The 16242-nt window shown below is 40.4% G+C and overlaps 1 protein-coding gene across 16 annotated transcripts in view; it reads right to left on the minus strand.

Moving 5' to 3' along the window:
- mycbp2 (MYC binding protein 2) overlaps positions 1–16242 on the minus strand; it is a 283844-nt gene that overhangs the window by 189850 nt on the left and 77752 nt on the right. For all 16 annotated transcript variants that reach the window (XM_048239181.1, XM_048239179.1, XM_048239178.1 and 13 more), the window contains 2 exons: positions 11902–12029; positions 80–171 (listed from right to left, as the gene is read on the minus strand). In XM_048239181.1, coding sequence (XP_048095138.1) covers positions 80–171; positions 11902–12029 — 220 coding nt within the window. The remainder of the gene's footprint in view (positions 1–79; positions 172–11901; positions 12030–16242) is intronic.

Consider the following 16242-nt stretch of genomic DNA (forward strand, 5'->3'; position numbering starts at 1 on the left):
AAAGATTGATTTTAAAAATCTAAAACAGCATTACAGTATAGTCTTGTATCATTTATTTGTAATTGACACAATCAGTTACCTGGCAGCGCAGTCATAGGCCAGTACATCAGTTTCAGCTAATAGCTCGCCATCTGTCTCATGATCACCCCCATCTGGGCCAAGCTCAAACAGCTGCAATATAAACAAAATATCAGCAGTTTAGTCACTAGGCAATTAATGGCAAGTCATGGACAATCTTAGACATGCAGCCTACACTTTGTACCTGAACTACGACAAATTATTAATATCTAACTTCATGAGTCATTTTCATGACACTGTACACCATGAGACAATTTTACATGTCAGTAGGATATACACATAATGGTAACACTTTATTTTAATGTGTCGCTGTTACAGTGTACCTACCTAATTAGGTACAGTGGTACAACCTGTGTAACAACATGTACTATCAGGTACTATCATTGTACTTGCGTTATGTATTTGTGGGTACCTACATATAGTTGTTGCATTGTAATACTGAGTGCTTTTACAAAACTTTCCCAATTTGCCTAAATTTTCATCAGAGGCAAATAGCTGACCTGAGACCTGCTGGATGGGGTAAATCTGGTCATGATCGATTTGATATACAAACCATTCTTAGCTCCAGTCAAGGCCTCATTGTCTTCAGTGTACATGTAACAGCTGTGCTGCTACAACCTTGTTACTCTTTGATACAGTGGAATAAACCTATTAAGTGTACCAGTTAATTACTTACATGTACATAGGACATGTATGTTGTGTCTTCGATGTCTTGGAACACATTAAAACTAGATGCACCGCAGAGCGGTACAAAATATGACCGCCACCCAGTCCAGCATATTCTTTCCACAAAAAGAAATCACGCTGAAAGGCCTATATGATTCTAACTGTCTCACTAAATTGCATTATCCACACTCAATTCTCACTGGTCTCTGCTAGACAACAAGTACCAAAACCTGATTAGTTCATAGATTTCACATGTAAAATTCATTTTATCCAACCCCACCTCCATCTTGCCTGTTCATAATTCTGAGAAATTCTTGATTGTTTGTGTTATGTTTATGTTATGTGTGTGGGTGTGTGTGAGTGTGTGTGCCTGCGTATGTGCCTGTGCATGCAAGCGTACATATGTCTACTGTGTGAGTATGTGTCATACGTATGATTACTGTGAATGTATGTGTGTGTGTGTGTGTGTGTGTGTATATCTGTTTGTGCACATGTGTGCACATGAAATGGGTTAACATGACCCCTGGAGGCAAACATACGGAAAAAAATGGTCATCCTAGGCCCTACAGTTCTCAAGATATTCACAGAGAACTGTGTCTGCCCTACCCTCCTTTCGGGGGGTCCAGTCCAGCAGGGGGGCTATAGATCAAAACGAAAAATGACGGTTACATGCTATCCATGTGGGGGTACATGCCCACCAAGTTTTGTGCACCCCGGAAATCCTTGTTGGTGTACGTCACTAAATGTACATATAAATTATTTTATTGTAAGACCCCCCATGAACGAAAGTACACAAAACTTGGCATGCATTCGGAGGGTGTCATAATGATCCTACACTTTTAATTTCGTGCAGTTTTGACCTTGTCAGCCAGAGATATTGTGATGAAAACACCTAATTTTTTGCTTTTTCATTTTTTAACTAGGTGGCGTTATACATGAAATAAGTGGTAATGGGATGGGTTGACATGCCCCCTTAAGACCAACATACATTAAAAAGGTGGACCTCCTAGGCCCTACGGTTCTCGAGATATTCACAGAAAACTGTCTCCGGCCAACTACAGGTGTATAGTAACATAAATTAATTTATTGTGTGGCTCCCCATGAACGGAATTCCACAAAACTTGGCATGCATACAGAGGTTGTCATAATGATCCTACACTTCCAATTTCGTGCAGTTTTGACTATGTTAGGTCACAGATACCTTCAATTACAACACCTCATTTTTACTTTTTTGTGTTTAACTAGGTGGCACTATACATGAAATGAGTGGTTATGGAATGGGTTGACTTGGCCCCTTGAGATCAACATATTAAAAAAAATGGTCCTCCTAAACCCTACGGTTTTCGAGATATTCACAGAAAACTGTGTCTGCCCTACCCTCCTTTCGGGGGGTCCAGTCCAGCGGGGGGGCTACAGATCAAAACGAAAAACGATGGTTCCATGCTATCCATGTGGGGTTACATGCCCACCAAGTTTCGTGTACCCGGTCTTTCAGTGTCCCGGGAATCACTGACGGTAATTTGGGCATCGCGAAAAAAAAAAAAAAAAAAAAAAATCTGACTAAACCTATATGACCGCCGCGCCGGCGCGGGCGGTCATAATAATTTAATAGCCAGAAATATGCCTGCCCTGCCCTAATAAAGAAATATTTGGTTAACTGCGAGTGAATCCCGTTTGCAGCCGTAGAAGAAACGCAGGACAAATTAAACATTCTGGTTATCTCCGAGTGCAACGATGATAGACAGACATCATTTGGACAAAATATAGAGCATTTTAACCTCCGTTGCTCAGCCAAATGCCTTCCTGTTATGTCCTGTTATCACGGAGTTACAGGCGATAAACGATTTTTGATGGTCACAAGTTTACTTCATTAGCGGTTTATTTTTTTGATTATTAAAGAGTGTTTTTCATTTAAAGGTTTGACTTCGTGCTTATTCAGTAGAGCATTTAGTGCTCTTCCCAATCCCAGACGTTCACATTGCATGTTTGTTTGTACTGGATGCAACCGCGAGATAGGCTACGCGTTTGACGGCAATGAGTTGTTAACGGACATGAACCAAGACATATAGCCCAGCAGCAATCTAGGGACTGTTCGTTATTTATTGAAGGGGCCACCGGAGGAATTTTGAGTGCTTCAGTCAAAAGTTGCATGACCCTCCCTTGCCTGCTAGAAATTGTTCAATGACCCTCCGACAGAATTGTTAAAAAGACATGACCCTCCCCCTTGCCAATTGTCGCGATGTCTTCCGCCAGCGCTGCTTTGCGCCACAGCCACACACTGTGATAACGTTCTTAAATCAATCTTTCGTGAGCTTGCATGCTACCAGTCCTTCCTTTTCAAATGCGTTGCGCCTGTTTGCACAATTTCACAAATAATCATATGTGATTAATAATATGACAAATAATCCCTGTGCACGGGACCAAAACAATGCATGCCAACTTTTCCGTGTTTATCACGTGATTTTAACTTTCCCCCGCTGTCTTGCCGTAGAATAGGCTATCCCATATTTTAATACTCTCATAACAACCCTGCCATCGGGCCTGTCTCTGTGTTGCCCTGTTGCTACCCCTTGCCCTTCCAACGTAACAGATGTCATCAAATCATCGTTTTCCTTGCTTGAATGTCATAAACATACAACTTTATGCAGCAGAATTACGCATAGGCTACTTGGAACATAACACATTTGACAAAGGACAGATGTATCGTAACACCCCCAATTATCACCACTTTTGTTCAGAAATTCTAAAACAAGAATGTTTTTTAACACTTCAAAATAACATTTGCTAAATTAACCTTACATTTTTCAGTAGCCATAGGTGTGTAGATTTGAACAAAATCTGGTTTGGTTCTTAACGGGAGCATTTACTGCCTGGAATATCCGATTTTGTTTACCACGCTCAGAGTTATAGTGCTGGCCTGATGGGTCGCCTATTTACACCGTTTCAACGGCACATGGACGGTTAGACCGAGAATTCTTGTCGTGAAATTAAAATTCCACTGGAGCTCCAAGCGGTTATGTACACGCAGCCTTACAACACTGTTTACAGCTCTTTGAGTCACGGTAAAATGTCATTTTTTTTTTTTTTAATTTAGATACACCTATGGTGTGGGTGGTTGCGTCTCTTTAGGAGTCCGCTGTCTTGGTTTGTATAGAAATGGATAGGGCATCCTCAGTGGGAGCCCTGTGACACATACACGCAAGACGGTGGAAATACGGGACCGACGGTAATAGGGGGAGTTCCGATATGTTGCTAGTGACAAAATATTAACTTTCAGTGTTTTACGATGTCTTTGTAATGGGGAAGTGTTTTTCCCCATGCATTTATTCTAGGCTACTGTCAGTGACTGACGCGAGAGAAGCGGTGTCTGTGTTGTGTTGCGTTGCGTTAATTTATTTTCATTGGGCGTGCCGTGCCGTCCACAGCTCTTCAGTTCTGACAAAGCCAAAATTACTCCTTTTGAAACAATGAGTGCAGGAAGCGCGTTTGTATGGTTATATTGCTTGACGGGGGGGGATCCCAAGCAGCTTTCAGCCATTGGCCTCACAGATGCGCTCGTGCCTTAGATCTGGGCCCAGTTTCCCGATAACGACGGAGACACGCTCTTAAGAGGGTTTTCTACGATTCATCTTACGATCGCTCGTTTGGTTTTTCCGACTGTTTCCCGAACATGCTCAGTGGCGTGAACGCAGCGTGCACTGCTCTTAAGATGCTCTTAAGGGGAGCTGTCCACGTTAATAGTTCTGAAATATCCTCTGATTTGATGGTGATGTCAGGTGACTGCACGTCACAGCTATAGGCCTACCGTTTAAACTTCGGATCTAGGCCTACACATTAAATTCACATCAATACGAAAATAGAAACACTTTGACATCTGCATGTAAGCATCCCAAGTAGGTTATATACCACACAGAGACATAAATAATTCTAATTATTTTAAGATTAGACTGTTGCACCATGCAATATTTTTTCGCGGTGTCACTTAAGAACACGTTTGAAGATAAGAAAGAAGTCGAGTAAGAAAGAGAGGAAATGTGTAGGCTTAGATTTTGATGCAGTAGGCTACAGACTACACCACATGTTGCTTTCTCTGCTTTTTACCTCATAGTCCTAATAAAATATTCACTTAGCAAAGATAATGTCAAACTATTCTGGCAACGTCTCGTTTCATAACTTGATTGCATTTTTGTCCTCTTTTCATCACATTATCATGACCCTTAAATGTAGGCTATTTTGCACGCTAAAATCTGATTCATCACAGGTAAACACAATAAAGAATGGGAACGTAAGTTGTAATTCCTCTGTATGTCCTGTTGGTGACCTCAGTGAGAAGTACTGTTAAGACGCTCTTAAACGTTCCACATACTCGACGCACCCGACCGGTAGCGCGACAATGTGTCGTCACAGAAACGCCGTAACCATTTATACTCGCGCGTCGTGGTCACGACACTAGTTGCAATATTCTCCTGAACAGAGGTGTCGCTGTTGTGAAAAGATTAACTACGTTACACAGCAGAAGACGCTGCATTAAGAAACACTAGTAGCAGAGAATGTAAACTGGCTCTGCTATTAGCTAGCCTCTGTGATGGTACTTCAGACTTTGGTTGCTACTATTCACAACTACCACCATCATTATCATCTAGTTTCCAAGGTGTGCGCATTGGGTAGAGATAGATGGATAAGATAGATACTTTAGTCATCCCGAGGGAAATTTTAATAATTTAAACAGTTTAGTTAGCTGGCTAGCTAGCTAGCAGCTGGCTGAGTTTGTGTAATTTCCTGAAGTGGAGAGAGATTTTGTTCAGGCCTTAATAGATATCCTTTGTTTGAAAATAAATCGTTTCTATTCTTTCCTCTTAATTCCATGTGTTTGCAACTCGCTGGTAACTTTGTTAACTTATCCAGCAAACTATTAAAAATTCACGACTGTAACAAAACACTGCAACTCTCGCTTGCCCTCGAACTAGTCCATCTTCCTGTTTCCGCTTTGTCAGTGGTGAGTGCACTGCAAAAAATGAAATCTAACCAAGTGTTATTAATCTTATATTAAGATTAAAAAATCTATTTGGTATTGTTTTTAGTATGAAAAGACTTACCTAGCGCCCTCTCAAAAGAACATTTTGACTTAATTTAAGAAGACTTTGACTTATTTTAAGGAGTCTTATCAAGACAAATTTGCTCAACGCACTGGCAGACAAATTTGCTCAACGCACTGGCAGACAAATTTGCTTGTTTTCAGGATGAGATGTCTTAAGATAAGTCAAACTTTTTTAAAATTAAGTCAAATGTTTTCACAAGAAAGCGCTAGGTAAGTCTCTTTATACTGAAAACAATACAAACTAGTTTTTTTTATCTTGATATAAGATTGATAACACTTGGTGAGATTTTGTTAGATAAGCAGTTTTTGCAGTGTGGTGCGCTACCTCGCGCTACCTGGCTAAAATCCTGGCGCGCCAGCAATATCTACGTCATTTTGACGTCACGGTGTCGCGCTACCGGTAGGGTGCGTATGTAGAAGCCTTAAGCTACGATGGTTTCGGGAAACAATCGGCAAATCTTAAGACGTTCGTAAGAGGGACTTTACAACGCTCTTAGGCTTAAGATGCTTTCGGGGAACTGGACCCAGGGGTCCCCAACCTTTTACGTACCATGGACCGGTTTGATTCCCATTTTTTTTTCACGGACCGTGGGGGGGGGGTCCATGTTCCATATGTGTTGTGCATGCATTACTTGAAAAGAACTAGCTCAAGTTATGTATGAACAGTGAAGGTAACGAACTCTTAAAAACGTGAAAAACGTGAACTTGAAGAAGTGAAAATTTAACAACTTGAAGCTACATCTATCAAGTGTGAACATGCTTAACAAAATATGGGAACAAACCATGGGAACTAAACGTGCATTACGAATATAATCAGTGGGAGCCCTGTGCTTGTTTCCCTGCAATAAGACAGTGACACCCTCAGTGTGTTTGAAATGTCCAGTCGATTGCGCAATTTGGTCTTAGTTGCAGTCATTGCAGAAAACCCGGCCTCGCATAGATATGTGGTGGGAAATGGTAGCAACGTTGTCAGCGCTTTTACGGCTATCTCGGGATATTCTGCTTTGGTTTTGATCGATCAACTGCTCTTCCTCCTGCGCTGACATGTTAGGACTATTCGGGATATTGACAAATGGGTTGCGGACCCACTCATTGGTTTGCCGTGGATCTTTGGAGGATGAGAAGTAGCCTAACGCTCAAACTCATTTGAAAGTGCAACAAGGTGATCGCGCACCAGCTGTGAGAGAAAGGGCCCTGCCTCAGTCTCACCCAAAACCCCCACTACTGTTTGGAACATATCAAATACACCCCGTCCCCATTCGTCCCCACAAATCAAGCTTGGCTTTAAATGCAGCGACTTTATCTGCCAGTTTAAAGACAGTCGTCATTCTCCCCTGGAGTGACAGGTTGAGGTCATTAAGCAGCCCGAATATGCCACATAGGTAAGCGAGTTTTGAGCCAGTCCTCATCACTAAAATGTGCAGCTAACGGTGACTTTTTTTCTGTAAGAAATCTCTGCAGCGGCTCTCGCAACTTAAACACCCTGGCCAGTGTCTGCTAAAGATGCTTGTTTTTTGTTGCTCATTCTAGCAGTTTAGCTAACTTAGGTGTGACACTACCGTTAAGCCAAGAACTGATCAAGTGAAGTGAGCTGACCTGAGGCTGCGCAGCGCTGAAGGCAATATGTAAAGTGTTAAAGGCGGGACAGACGTAAGAAAATACATTACAAATACAATACAAAATGCAAACATGCGTGCAATCAAACAACTGCATATAGGCCTATGCCATGTAAAAACGTGACATTATTGCGAATTAAATTGAGTTTAGTTTGCATGCATTTTTTTTTAAACTCCTGTCGTAGGCTACGGCCCGGTTAGGAATGTACGGGCCGCGGCCTGGTGGTTGGGGACCGCTGCCTTAGATGGCAGGAAAAATCTTCAGCCTATTAACTGACCACCCGATTCACGTTGGCTGGGGGGTAAGGGGGGGCATCAGACATTTGTGACCAGTGAATCCGGCCCTGCTCCCAACAAATCACACCTTCCCACCTCTGACAGCTTAAAAGAACTCAGACACAAACCTGCGGCATTTTGCCGTGTTTTGAAATCAGCTACAGGAGCTTTCAATCGTGAGGAAGCAATTTTGCATTGTAGGCATAACTAACATGCAATAACGCCACCAACAACAACCAAAACTAGGCTAATCAATGTCAAAATGTAAATTAAATGTAACATTATTGTGAATCAAATTAAAATGTTCTCTTTTGCAAACGTAGGCATAGTAACAGAATAATTTAATAATGTTAGAAAGATACTACATCAATCCGAATGTTTCATTAGGCTACTAGGCTATTTGTTTTGCCTTATTCTTGATTCATTTAGGCTAGGCCTTTTTATTCAGGGGCCGTATTCACAAAGAATTTTAAGGCTAAAAGTAGCTCCTAACTGGCGAATTTAGGAGCAACTCCTAAAAATAATGGGCGTGTCACTCCTAACTTTAGGACTCCTAATTATTTTCACAAAAAGTAGTTCACGAAGCATTTTAGACCTAAAAGTAGCACCTAAAAGTCTGGGACAGCTTAAAAGAAGTCGAGAGGACTCCTAACTCACTAAGACCTATTCATAAACAGCTTTTTTTGTGGCATTTTACGTTATGATGTTTTGAAATGCTATGCGGCAACAGGAGCTTCAATCGTGAGGAACAATTTTGCATTCATAAAAGGAATGCAATAACACCACCAACAACAACCAAAACTACTCATTGTTAACATGTAAATTAAATGTAACATTTCATTGTGAATCAAATTAAAATGTTCTCTTTGCAAACGTAGCCTAGGCATATGGTGACAGATTAATTTAATAATGTTGCAAAGGTACTGCATCAATCCATAGGCCTATGTTTCATTAGGCTACTAGGCTATTTGTTTTGCCTTACTCTTTATTTATTTAGGCTAGGCCTTTTTCTTCAGTTATTAATCATCTTCCGTCCTTCTCACTACTTGTGTAGCGCACGCATTCTCCGACCTGTCACTTGTCACTCATCATCGGAAGGGAGATGTTTGGAATCATTCCCGCGTTACAATCGTCAGCCAATCAAGGTGGTCACTTCAGTCAAGCTCGTGCATGAGTAATGACGTCATCTATAGCAACGAAGACTCACTCCTAGTTTAGGAGTTGTCTGAAAGGCTTTGTGAATAGGCTAACTTTTAAGAGAAAACTCCAAGCTAAAATGTTTTAGTGCGATTTAGAAGTAGCCTACTCCTAGTGGTAAGATAAAAGCCTTTGTGAATAGCCTACGGCCCCAGTTATTCATCATCTTCCGTCCTTTAGCGCACACATTCTGAGACCCGTCACCTGTCACTCATCATCGTAAGGGAGGTGTTTGGAATCATGCCCGCGTTACAATCATCAGCCAATCAAGGTGGTCACACTTGCCCATTTACACAAATTAATGGTTGAATATTACTGATGATCATTGTTATTTAAGAACATGCAGTGTGCGTAGGGCACCAAAACATCTTGCTTCTAAAAAAGCATCATACCGCACATTGTGGCGGGTCTGTTATTTAATGAGCTATTCATTGTCGAAGGTGCATGGTCAAGTGAAATTCTTACTTTGGAAAACAAACATTTGCCGATATCATCGCCGATCATCAGAATATTGCTCTGGACTGCAGGTAACTTGTTAAGCCAGTGGTTCTCAAACTTTTATTTAATTCCCCACTTTGGTCAAGGGGCATGACTGATGATAGTGGAGATAACGTGTTATCCCGAGGCCTTTGCCAGTCATCTCTGACGGTAGTCTACCCTATTAGTTTTCGATGTCCCAAACGGAGAGACGTAGGCTACTTTATTGTTTTTAACGATCTCTATGCTACTCACAAAAATGTAGGCATGGGGACATGATGAAGTAGGCTATCCAACTGTCGTGTGTTAAATTATTGTGATTACGAGCCAGTGGTTTTCAAACATTATGCGTGACTCGGACATCTAACTAAATGCAACAGGCTCATATCGTCCTCGCATTTGCAAAATGAGGACCAGTGTTTTGTCAAATTGCAAATAGCTATTCGTTTTAACGAATTTTTATGATAGTAGCCTATACAAAAAGCATACTATCTTAATCTTGGAATATAGGGAGGAAAGTGGCGCGTCTGCAGTCAGCCAAATATGAATGTAATTCTGCGGCATAAAGCCGATGTATTTGTTTATTGTACAGAAAAATAAAAATGACATGTCAAGCAGTCAATTGACACCATTGCAGTCAAGAAGTAGTGCAAATTAAGACACTGTTTTGATTTGCGTAGTTGCATTGCCCCCAACACTGACAATAACATAAAAGATTTCGATTTTCGCTACCACCGTGTAGTCAAGCCTTAAGCCATACCCAAGTAGCCTTAATCGAGGTAATGTTTAATTATGCATGATTTATTTTGTTATTGAATTCAGAGGGCTGGATTCCTCTCGGTAACAATTATGTTTGGTAGCCTCCTGCTTTTTCAGAAGAGGCGGCAGTCAGGCTACTGGCAGAGCGATGTACAGTGGCAGAGCGACGCACAGTGGCTGATAGTGGTACTAAAGCTTCACGCCTCGCAATGCGCGACTGAAGTGGCCATTTGAAAGCGATGCCCACTGTATGTCAGCAACTTGGTTTCGATAAAGAGATCTATGGTAGGGAATGGATGAAAAGTGGTGATTACAGACACTGTGTTGGTGTTTAAGTTATATTATCCACTTACCAAACTTAAATGGTACAACGGTGAAAACTTACAATGTTATCAACCTTTACATGTTATCATTCTACACTGCAAAAACTGCTAATCTAACTAGATGTCCCGCAAAGTGGTACAAAATATGACCACCGCTCAGTCCTGCACATTCTCTCGGCAAAAATAAATCACGCTTGTCAATTTGTCTCCATCTCCTACTCCATTCCCCTACTCTTGCGAATTTTGTGTATGTAAATGAGTGTGTGCATGTGTGCGTTTGTGTATATGTGCTATATGTGTGTGAGTTTTCGCTTGTGAGTGTGTGTGTGGGGGTAATTGTGTGTGTGTGTGTGTGGGGGGTAATGGTGTGTGTGTGTGTGTGTGTGTGTGTGTTACGAATTATGAAAATAGACACTGTAACACACCTTGCGATTCTGGGAACTCTATGATGAATAGAACTGAAACAGAAAACTCATGAAAAAGCACTTTTATCTGGACATTTTATCATAACTCGGCTTTTGATGGTTGCCGCTTTGGGTCGAATCAGTTACGCATGCACGTCAGGTCAAAACCAGGCCAATTTTGTAAGTTTATCACTAGGTAGCAGTCTCGCCAGGTCTTGCTAGGTCACTTCCCGGAAACTTTACAGGCAACACTTCATATTTCATGAAAGACGCTATATCTATATTTCTAGAGAAAAAAACAGGGATTTTGATGAAAACTAGCCACTGTTTAGCTTGGCATTTCTCAGGAACTGAGGCATGTAGAAATAAACAGTTTGTACCCAATGAGAGCTTAAAAACACCTTTCAAACGAGCCATAGTATGTGTCCATAGCTATAACATAGCACATAACAAGCTGTCGCTCTACAAAAATTGTCAACAATGATCTAGTTTGCTGGCACTCTGGGCCAAAGCTTCCGAAAACAGCGCGGTATTCAAAGTGTTAATTTGACCTCTCATTCTCGTTATTGCACATTAAACGGAAGAAATGATTCATAGGAACTGAATTTCACATAGGTTTTGCGCTCTCAACTGTTTACACCTCATTTTTAATTGGTTGCCGGTCGTTGCCACTGAACCGCGCTAATAGCTCATTACCATAAAGTTGACCAAGCTTCAACTTTCTGTTTGCCAATGGCTTCCCCGCTTCTTGTCACAGTGAGACGAGAGAAATTAATGACTTCCAGTAATTTTGCAACTTTGGTCACTCCCAGTGTGCACATACAGTTTAGGCTACTTAAGTCTTTAATTATGTCAAATTAAATATAATTGTGTGAGTTTTAGTATTTATGTCCCCCATAATTGTGTCTTGCATGGTGTTAACTAACCAAATTAATTAATAATAAAAAAAAACACTCAGCACACATTATCATACAAAATTGCCGGCATTTTTTCAAAGACAAACTAACCTTGATTTTAGCAGTATATTCTCCACGGCCACCAAACAAACCAAGTCCACCAAGTAGGATATCGGTGTCTGCACAAAAACGGATAGCTTCCACTGAATGAGCAGAGTACCCCCAGCCTCCTCCGTGACCTGTGCAACAACATTCATCACATGTACTGTTAATCAAATTAAAGGCTACATATGATCTAGATGTTATTAAATATTGCAAGTACACAAGGAACTTATTGCTATCTTACAAAGCTCTTACAAATGTCGCTGGTTTATTTTGGTTTATTCACTGTACTGCTAATAATAATTCAATTAAATCTACCCAAGTGTTATTAATCTTATATCAAGATAAAAAAATCTAGTTGGTATTGTTTTCAGTATAAAGAGACTTAACCTAGCGCTTTTTCGTAAAGACATCTGATTTGTCTGCCAGTGCATTAAAGTGTAACTCCAGCTAAAATTGACCACATGGGTCTTTTTCTGCATTAAAACACATCAAATACGCTGTGGAGACAGTATTTTTCGTTTATTAACCACTACAGAGCTTGTTCCAGTATACGCTATAGCCCCAAATCGCAAACAGTGGATTAGCTAAGGGCCATGAGCGAAACACTTCCCAAATCGCATTGTTTAACCAGTAATATTTTTCAAAACGGCACCAAACCTCGTCAGTAGCTTACTCAGGGTCCCTACACATAAAACAAAGCACCAACAACGTAGTTAGCGAACCGGGAGTTTACTACAGAAGACTTTAGAACACTTACACTGCAAAAAAATTTATTAATCTTATAATAAGATCAAAAAATCTATTTGGTATTGTTTTTAAGTATGAAAGGACTTACCTAGTGGGTCATTCCACGTCAATTCAACCAGGGCCCACGCACTTAGGTCTCAAAAAAATCTGAAAAAATTACCAGGTGTACCTATGTTACCCAGGAGAGACACTGTAAAATTACTTTTATGTAAGATCAATACTTTCCAAGATACAGCCAGTTTTACAGGGGGAGGGGGGTGTCGATTTTGTTCGGCCTTTTTTTTGTCAAAGTTCACAAGCCCAAAGCACAAGAACTAAACCATGTAGGAGGCTTAAATTTCGCATGCGGGTACATCAATAGGAATAGTTTGTAACAAAATTGTCACATTTGGACTGGATGATCATGCATGGTCATAGCTGTCCCTCAAAGTTGATCAACATTTTATTGGAGTTTTTGGCTGGGGTCTGTTTAGGCCTTCAGAAGACATATTTGTACTCAACATAGGCTCTTGATTTATTTCCCTTACTGAGATAAGTAGAAACACTCTCACAAAAAGCAATGGACAGAAAAGAAATCCCTTCAGGGTCTGAACAGCAGACCTCACAAGTCTGAAAAATCATTTTGGTTCTCATTTTCAGAGCACCCAAACACCTTGTGGGAATATACACAGATTTTTTAAATATGTTTTTCTTTTTTCTCCATGATCCCTTCTTTTTAAAAACACCAATTTGACTTGTCTTGTGCAAATATTTATTTTCTATTTTCCACCCTGAACATGGGCAAAATGCACCATTGAGATCAATATGTTTTGTATACAGTTACCACAGGTTACTCTATACAACCACAGGTGGCACTGTGATAACTCTACACAAAACATATTGATCTCAATGGTGCATTTTGCCCATGTTCAGGGTGGAAAATAAAAAAGAACGATTTGCATAAGACAAGTCAAATTGGTGTTTTTAAAAAGAAGGGATCATGGAGAGTGAAGGAAACAATATAAAAAAAATCTTCGTATATTCGCACAAGGTGTTAAGGCGCTCTGAAAATTGCCACCAAAATTATTTTTCAGACTTGTGAGGTCTGCTGTTCATACCCTGAAGGAATGTATGTTCTGTTCATTGCTTTTTGTGAGTGTTTCTACTTATCTCAATAAGGGAAATAAATCAAGACCCTATGTTGAGTACAAATATGTCTTCTGAAGGCCCAAACAGAGCCCAGCCAAAAACTCCAATGACATTTTGATCAACTTTGAGGGACAGCTATGACCATGCAGGGTCATCCAGACCAAATGTGATGATTTTGATACCTACTATTCCTATTTATGTACCAGCATGCAAAATTTGAGCCTCCTACATGGTTTAGTTCTTGTGCTATGGGCTTGTGAACTTTGACAAAAAAAAGAGGTGAACAAAATCGACACCCCCCTCCCCCTGTAAAACTGGCTGTATCTTGGAAAGTATTGATCTTACATAAAAGTAATTTTACAGTGTGTCTCCTGGATAACATAGGTAGACCTGAGAATTTTTTGAGACCTAAGTGCGTGGGCCCTGGTTGAATTGACGTGGAATGACCCTAGTGCTCTCTCGAAAGATCATTTTGACTTAATTTAAGAAGACTTTGCCTTATTTTAAGGAGTCTTATCAAGACAAATTTACTTAACGCACTGGCAGACAAATTTGCTTGTTTTTAGGACAAATTTGCTTAACGCACTGGCAGAAAAATTAGCTTGTTTTCAGGATGAGATGTCTTAAAATAAGTCAAACTTTTCTTAAATTAAGTCAAATGATTTCACGAGAAAGCGTTAGGTAAGTCTCTTTATACTGAAAACAAAACAAACTAGTTATTTTTATCTTGATATATGACTAATAATCTTGGTTAGATTTTATTAGATAAGCAGTTTTTCTGCAGTGTACCAACTGTCCCCCTACCAGCTCCTCCAACCCCAGCACGAAGAATAGATTAACCAAACAATAAATCCTTGCTAGCTCGGTTAACAGGCAAAATGAAACTATTTATTTCGTGTCCAAAAGAGTGTTTCATTGTTTTCATTTCATCACATACAAGCAATGGTAATAAAATAGTACACAAAATTATATTAATATTTTGTTATTGCTTATTCAGAGAAAAGTTTATGTTTTGACACGCCTAGGAGTCCGGAACTAGTGCCAAGTTTTGATGTGAGACGGCTAACGTAGTTCTAAACGAGGCAGCGCTTGAGAGGTTCGTTGCAATATAACACCTAACAACTAAATGGGAGAAATTCTTACACAGGGGGGCTTTAATGAGGAGACACAGCACTTTAAGAATCCTCCATGGAAATAGTATAAGTATATATACTCTTTTGATCCCGTGAGGGAAATTTGGTCTCTGCATTTATCCCAATCCGTGAATTAGTGAAACACACTCAGCACTAGGGCTGAACGATTTATTGCATTTGCGATAATATCGCGATATGATGAAACGCGATTTTCAAACCGCAAAGGCTGCGATTACGCTTCGTAATATGTGACATCACCAAAACGCATTTATTTGCGCTTGCCGGCGCGCCACCGACTCTTCACACCCACCACTGAAGAAGCAAAAAACGTAAACAAGAGGACCAGCTAACAGTGTCAAGAAAGGTCTGATCAGTAGAGCTACTTTGGTTAAAAATAAACCTCTTCATTACCTTTTGCTCAAACCTGCCATGTCCCTGGTTCTAGTTCATAATTCCCCTGTGCTGCTACTCTGGCTGGTAACTTCGTTCACTTGTCCAGCTGACGATTAAAAATCCACGACTGTTTAGGCTGCACAGCAGCCATTCACCTGTGCACTGGGGACTTTGTTTACTGGAGTACAATGACAGTGGGGGCATTTGCGATATCCAAGGGGGTTGGCGGCGCAAACATTTCACCTTACAGGTAATGCATTGATGCATAATGTTATTATCCGCAAGTAGTTGACACAGCTAACCACCAAAAACTCAGCTGTTCTAACATTAGCTTACCAGCTAAGGCTCTAGGCTACATACATGCTGCTAACTGCTGATAACTTTGCCTGTTTAAAGAGTTTTGTCTCCGCGATTGACTTTGTTGTGATATGAACAAACTAGTTAATTTGCATGCATGCATATTGTGCTGCGGTGTTGATGATGCTAACCTTTAGTTAACACCGAGCGGAACAGTCATTCGGCCGCATTTATTTGCGCTGCAACAATCTACAGTAGTTTGTTCCGATTCACGTGCAAGTAGCCTACAGAGGAGAGGAGCGGGTGTGTGTGTGTGTGTGTGTGTGTGCACGTATGGAGAGCACAGGACAAGGAGAAGCCGTGTCAGTGCCACTGCATGTAGACCTAACTGTTAACTAACGAAAGAAGATCATATCTACATGAAATTGTAAATAGAAACAAAATAGAAACGTATAAGAATAATTTTCTCATCATGTTTACAAGGCTGGAAGTTCAACAAATATAGGTCTACTAATGTGATTAAAATAGTTAAATAAAAAATATTTCATTCATCAATCTTATTCAATGACCTAATGCCATCATAACATAGGCCTGGGCTCCAGGAAAGAACAGTTTATGTTTAACTTATCTAATTTTGTGTTGGTCATAC

The sequence above is a fragment of the Alosa alosa genome, chromosome 3, assembly GCF_017589495.1.
Source record: "Alosa alosa isolate M-15738 ecotype Scorff River chromosome 3, AALO_Geno_1.1, whole genome shotgun sequence".
Taxonomy (NCBI): Eukaryota; Metazoa; Chordata; class Actinopteri; order Clupeiformes; family Clupeidae; genus Alosa; species Alosa alosa.